This window comes from Saccostrea cucullata, unplaced genomic scaffold (genome assembly GCF_032062105.1).
Source record: "Saccostrea cucullata isolate Sc308-1 unplaced genomic scaffold, CSIRO_AGI_Scuc_v1 ctg250, whole genome shotgun sequence".
Classification (NCBI taxonomy): Eukaryota; Metazoa; Mollusca; class Bivalvia; order Ostreida; family Ostreidae; genus Saccostrea; species Saccostrea cuccullata.
The window spans coordinates 235,348-242,500 of NW_026925488.1; the positions used below are offsets into that span (position 1 = coordinate 235,348).

Genomic DNA, 7,153 nt, shown 5'->3' on the forward strand with positions numbered 1-7,153 from the left:
ATGCATCTTGGGTTCTCGGAGGATGATGATCAAAAAATAGGTCACGGTGACCTACTTGTGACATTTATGGCTATATTCAAGTATTCTAGGGTACTTATTGGCTTAGAATTGTCAAACTTTGTCAGTTGATGCATCTTGGGTTTTCGGAGAATGTTGACCAATAAGTAGGTCACTTAGACCCACTTTTGAATATCTCAAGTACTTATTGGCTTAGAATCATCAATCTTTGTCAATTAATGCATCTCGTGTCCTCAGAAATTTCAATCCAAAAGTAGGTCACCATGACCTACTTATAAAATTTTGTAGTTACATTGAAATATTTTCAGCCCTAACTGGCTAAGAATCATCAAACTTTGTCAGTTGTTGCATCTTAGGTCTGAGGATAGATTGTATGATTTATCAGAAGAGCGATTCAAGGCCCTTGGGCCTCTTGTTAAAGTGAAACGATTCAGTTTAAGTTCAACGGTTGTAAGAATATAATATAGAGTAGAAAGGAGATAATAAAATCCTTAATGTCAAGTTTTGATTGGTCTGTTTTACAGGGGGCCCAGGAGGTATTTCAGGAGTTCCCCCATGAATACATTGAACCTGAGAGCCTACCTAAGGTTGCCAAGCAGGGAGGTATGGAAGATAGTTCATTATTTCAAAGTTTTCTCCATTTCTTTGTCAAGCACCATGTTTATTGTCCGTTATTTACATGTAAATCCATTATCTAAATGTAAATCTTGATTATCTAGAGTTTTTGAAGCCCTGAGTAAATCATGCTCAATTTATACCTGAGCTGTACGCAGATCGAAAGGAAGTAATGTCGGATTGCTTCATACATGTATGTTGACTGTATACAGTAAAATTTTCGCCACATATTATTTTCCGTATCTGTTTATATTCAGCAACCAACAAGCTGTACGTCTGTGTTGCTAGGAGAGATGACCATTACATCAGGAAGGAAGGCGGCAAGTTTGATGCTGAGGAGTTTGAACAGCATCCTGATAGATATGCTTCTACTTTTAGTCATAGTGTATGCATGCATCTTTGTACAAAACAGATTATTGATAAAGAGTTTCATTTTGTTTAGCTCACCTGAACAAAATGCTAAGCAGAATTTTGAAAAGTCTCTTTGTCTTTCATTGTTTCTCTTATTCTTAATGTTTTACATGGACCATGACTTGATTTGATGAGAAAGCTCACACTGAAAATTTATAATGAATCTCAACCATGAGTCTGATGAGACTCCTTTTGTTTGCTAAACGTGGACATTTTTTATAATTCAGATTGCACCATATGCTTCTGTCATCATCAATGGTATTTACTGGGCCCCGAATGCCCCCCGCCTGATCACCATCCCTGACGCCAAGACTCTACTGAAGCCGACACCAGCTCCATGGTTACCCTCCAGCCCGGGCTGTCCACAACTCCCGCACCGCCTGCTGGCTATCTGTGACATCTCCGCAGATCCTGGTGGCTCCATCGAGTTTGTCAAGGAATGCACCACCATCGATAAGCCTTTCTGTCTGTATGATGCGGAACAGAACATGGAGACAGAGAGGTGAGTGAAAGACAAACACTTATATATATATACAGGATTGTATGTATTTTTCAGAGCAAAGATACCATCAAATATTGTTAACTCAAACTTAGGGGACAAAGATAAACTAAGCAAGTTGCATGTAATAACAATAAGAAGAAACAGAATTATAAGCTAGGAACTGGCTTAATTATCCCCACAGGATGCAATTGGAGGGAATTAGTAATAGGCTTAATGAGTATATGAGTGTGGGTGAGTGAATGTGTGCAAAATTTAAAGTAATTTATTTCGGGCTTTATATGGCCTTTTGCAAGGGGATGAGCTCTGCAGTGTGGTGCCCTTTGCTAGAAATCTTACTTTGCTAATTCTTTGGTTTATGTTTATTTTCACAGTTTCCAGGGAAATGGTGCTTTGATCTGCTCTATAGACAATATGCCAGCACAGATTCCAAAGGAGGCCACTGATTTCTTTGGGAACCTCCTTCTTCCTTACATTCCAGACATGGTGATCTTTAAAAAATATTTTTTTATGAAATGTGTATTCTTTGAAAACTGTTCAGTTTTAGACCAGATGAGATTGTGCATGCTTTTAAGGAGTAATTTGATATGAAAATTAAAGTAATATGTACAAAGGCTAATATAATGAAGAGCCAGAGAGGATGATTTTGATTTGTTAGAAATGTAATTCATTATATTTGCCAAGTTAATATTGTATTATAAAGCCATGGGGTATTAGCATACATGTTAACCTATTGTGATGAAAAAGAGGGAGATTTAGACCTCAAAAGCGGTAGCATTGCGCGCGTGTTGTTTAACGCTTGGATTATCGATATTTTTCATGATATATACATGTATATTATAAGCCTTAAATGAAATCAGGTACCTACACTTATTAATCTTAAATAGCAACAGCAAAGAAGAAGACAGAAACACCTTAAGTTTGACATAAATTTTACAAATTCAAATATTTTTTTATGCTCATCATTTTGCTTAGACTGGCTGCTTTACTTAGCCTTTTGAAGAGTGATCTTTGCTGATATAGCCTAAAAGCAATTTTTCTCAATGTTCATTCAGTTTTTAAACAAAACAATTGATGACATGGTTTAATATAGATCTAAAACAAGTTCATATCTTTCGTTATATAAATCAGTTTTCCCGCGATGATCGAAATCGAAAGTAGAGATATGCCACATGGCTTGGTCAATTGAGTGATTTCTATTGACTTTATTGATAAAGTTGTGAGCTTCTGTGCTTTTAAAGACGATGTCAAATGTTTTCATCTAATTTTTAAAAGCTGTATCTCCTTTTTCATGGCAGGGATGTTCATTAATTTATCGTAACCAATGTAATCACTAGAAGTCTTGTGTTGTTGTCGTTGTCAAATCCGTGCTTGAAATCTATGTACAAAAAAGCGTTTGTATGATTCCGAATCAAATCACGCGATATCTAGTGAGATTTTATGAGAGTGGCTTCTAAAATGGATACCCAAGCGAACCAAAAATACTTTAGACGCAGTTTTTGTAGATAAGCGGTAGAATTAAATCGGTAGGCGGGAGATGGAATGAAAAAGCGGTAGACTCCCGCCGAAATCGGGAGAGTTAACATGTATGGGTATTAGTAATCAGAGTATTTTGAGTTTTGGAGGTGTACTTGTGATTTTAAAAATTGAAAAGCCTTTACGTATAGTGTAAAATGGCATCTTACGTTATCCTCATTGGAATATTTCTGTAGCTGAAGTTCCCTGCTACTTTACCTTGGGATGAATACGATGTGCCAGCTGTCATTAAACATGTAAGTCTCAACTTCAAAGTTAAAGTATCCCATTATAATAATTATATCAGTGGCAATAGGATTAAAATCTGATTGATGTTTGTGTCTTGTTCTATAGGCAGTGATTGCATCCAACAAAAAATTGACTCCAAATCATGAATATATTGATGAACTTAGAAGACAAAACTTAAGGTAACCTGTACAAATTATATCATGTACAATGTTTTATATCCTGGTTTATTGATTAATATACTGTTAACCAATTATTCATGTCAACTTTTATTCGCAATTCGTCAGTTTGAAATCAATTCATGATGATTTATTTTCACCAATAAAGAAACATTTTGTTAAATTAAAAAAACAAAGCAAAATAAATGGTTCATGGTGATTAATATTGGGGACTTAAAGTAGGTCATGAAACTCTTGAATATTTCCTGCACGCGAATAAAAGTTTGCTCACAGTTACTACTTTTAATTACTGTAAATCACTTTTTATTCGCGAGAACTTTATTTTCGCGTAATTACGCGAGACGGTATGCTCACGAAAAATTCATTCTTGCGTATAATAGAATTCCTTAAGATTATATAGAGCGATGACCACAGTTCGTGAAAATTTGGTCTCGCTTATAAAGAGTCAAAGACTATCTCGCAAAAAAAAAAAAATTATGTGATCTACAGTATCAGTTTTGTAGTTTTGATTCTTGGCTTGGGTTTCTAAATCATTGGTCCCTATTTTATAGTTCCTCCCAGAAGGCTCAACGTCACCCAGAAAATAAGAGTGTGCTGATTCTGGGGGCAGGGTACGTGTCCCCTCCAGTGGTAGAATACCTGGCCAAGAGCAAGAACACTGATGTCACCGTGGGTAGGTCAAGGTCATCAGATACAGTATTAGATTCTACTAAAATGTATATATGTGTTGCATTTTTGTTTGGTTTTTGTGTTTAATCCATGTGTAGAAATTCACGCGGATTTCTTAGTCTCACACTATATTCCTAACAAGAAAATAAGGTTCAATGGGACAAATTTCAGCAGAAAATTTGTGACCGCATACATAGCTTAAATTAATACTGTGTGGAAAAAAGTACTTCAGCTACAGTATTACATTTTCTCAAAAATCAAATTTTAGGTGAATAGTTTATTTTCAATTTTTCTTTCTCATTTTAAGTGGAGCAGGACCCAGAAAAAAGGTGCTCATCAACTATAAGTTTGAGATATCTTGACTGAAGCATTTTCAAAATGCCAATTTATCAAGTTTTGTGAAATGATAAAATGATTTCTTTTATATTTTATGAAAACATTTTTCTGATTGATATCTCTTTGATGATTTCCTAGATGCTTAATAAATATTTCTTTTATAATTATCATGTTTGCAACACATATATTTGAATAGTGTAAATATAACCAATCATGTAGAAATTTTAACATATGACACTTGGCTAACATGTATTTATAACTCTACTTCAAAATTGTGCAAAGCTTCTATGCAACTGTTACATTATTTTATATCTTTATTTGTTGTTGACCAATAGCAATGAAAAATTTAACATTATTTATTCATTGATTTAGCCCATATACTCAATCATAATTACCCTGCATTTTACTGAAGTAACTATTATAATACTTTTATGAGATACAACTGGCCAAAAAAAATACATGTACATGACTTGAGATTGTATAACGAACAGTTTAGTTGAAGATGCATGTATATGCTGTCCTTGAACACTTTTTATCGACAGAATGGATTTATGTACATGTATTGTTGTAACGAGAACTTTGAATGCAAGTCAGAGTTCAACTGAAATTAAATATTAATAATAGATAGTTACATGTGTAACATGATTATGGAATATGTAAAAACAAATTTTGAAATCTTGTAATACCATAAAACTTTTTATGATCTGAAAAGTATGTGATTAGTTACAAGTGATTTTTTTTTTATATTTCTGGAATCAGCATCTCACCTACAGGGAGAATTGGACAACATAGAGAGCTGTAATGTTAATAAGACGCTGATAGATGTACAGAGGAACTTTGATGACCTGGAGAGACTGATACCACAGCATGACATTGTGGTCAGGTACAGAAATATACTGCATTCTATTGACTAATGTGGCCTGCTTCTTAAGTAATGCTATTGATTTGGAAGTAAACTTTTTTTGCATCAGTTGCAGACTGAGTCTTTTTTATATATTGATGATTGAAATTTACAGCATATCTTTCATATTTAGATAAACATATAGGCCTATATCATGTATTTGTTTGCTTTTCTTTGTAATGCTCGAGATCCAAGAAATTTCAAGCTTATAGTAACATATTCATTTGTTTTGTTTTTAGTCTCCTGCCCTATGTTCTACACCTAGACATAGCCAAGCTGTGTATCAAACATTCCATCATTTGTTTTGTTTTTCAGTCTCCTGCCTTATGTTCTACACCCAGACATAGCTAAGCTCTGTATCAAATACAAGAAGAGTATGGTCACTGCCAGCTATATCTCCCCCCCATGAGAGCGCTGGACGCCGCGGCCAAGGAGGCTGGGATTACCATAATGAATGAGGTGGGAGTGGATCCAGGAATTGATCACATGCTGGCGGTGGAGTGCTTTGATGATGTCAAGCATGCTGGAGGAAAGGTACTTTATGCTAGAATATTTAGCACTGTATACAGGGTTATTTTCGCCCCTTTTGCACTTGCGAACAATTTGGCCCCGTTTTAAATTTTTCCTGTATACATTATCTATGTCTTCAGATCAAGTATTCCAGATCAAAAGAAAAATACAATGTAAATTTCATTTTTGAAATCACACTTCATTTTCTTGATTAAAATCTAGATTATATTATAAGAGATGCCTTTTAGAGAATAAAAAAAGTTTTTAATGATTTATTTGACTTTAGATCTCCTCGTTTGTGTCTTGGTGTGGGGGATTGCCTGCCCCTGAACATTCCAATTCACCAATCAGATACAAATTCAGGTATACAGATTTGTAGAAGCAAATGTAAAGTTTGTAATACATTGAAAAAGGGCTATAATCTAACATTTAAAGAATGAATGAATTAAAGAAAACTTTTTAAAACTATCTAAAAATTATGATTTTCTATGATCCCTTCTGTTGAATTGCATGTTGACATTTTGTGGATCCTCCTAAACTTGACAACCATATAACTTAGTTTAGATAAAAAAATAAACATTTTTCCTGATTTTGTTGACAGCTAGCAGTAAACTAAATATTAGAAATATACAATTTTTGGTCTATTGTATTTGTAGCTGGTTCCCAAGGGGTGTTCTTATGAATTGTTTGAGTGGTGCTAAATATCTTAAAGACAACTGCGTAAGTAGCCAATACTTCTGAATCATCCTTTAAATTTAAATTAAGCCTTTTGAGAAGCATGAAGTCATTAGGAGTCTAATCACTTCATAACTGTACCAAAATTTAAAGTACTATAGATTCCTAATTAAACAGAATGGAATTCCGGAATTAAATGGAATTAATTATTGCATAATTTTGTGAGAAGTATCGCTTGGGAAATAAAATTTCTCGCTTTTATTTTTATGGTGCTGAATTCTGTGTCAATTCTGTTTATCAACCGTTCATTCGCTAATTATTATTCTCACGATTTGACGTGAAAGATCCATTTCGCGATAATAAGTTCTTGCAAAATATAAGGAATCTGCATTAATGTCTTGATTGGGAATATTTTATTGAAGCCAGTTTAGAGAAAAGTAAAATAATAATTATACCCCCCGCTTGAAAAGCGGGAGGGTATATAGTAATCGTTAATTCCGTCCGTCCGTCCGTCCGTCCGTCTGTACGTCCGTCCGTCCGTCCGTCTGTCTGTCCGTCCGTCTGTTACGCTTTGGGGTA

The 7,153-nt window shown here is 34.5% G+C and overlaps 1 protein-coding gene across 1 annotated transcript in view; it reads left to right on the forward strand.

Annotated features, from left to right (window-relative positions):
* LOC134268984 (alpha-aminoadipic semialdehyde synthase, mitochondrial-like) overlaps nt 1-7,153 on the forward strand; it is a 28,204-nt gene that overhangs the window by 15,249 nt on the left and 5,802 nt on the right. The window contains 12 exon segments of the mRNA XM_062751210.1: nt 543-621; nt 891-1,018; nt 1,272-1,546; nt 1,918-2,029; nt 3,256-3,315; nt 3,413-3,486; nt 4,035-4,156; nt 5,248-5,371; nt 5,705-5,790; nt 5,793-5,923; nt 6,186-6,262; nt 6,556-6,619. Of these exon segments, the coding sequence (XP_062607194.1) occupies nt 543-621; nt 891-1,018; nt 1,272-1,546; nt 1,918-2,029; nt 3,256-3,315; nt 3,413-3,486; nt 4,035-4,156; nt 5,248-5,371; nt 5,705-5,790; nt 5,793-5,923; nt 6,186-6,262; nt 6,556-6,619 (1,332 nt within the window).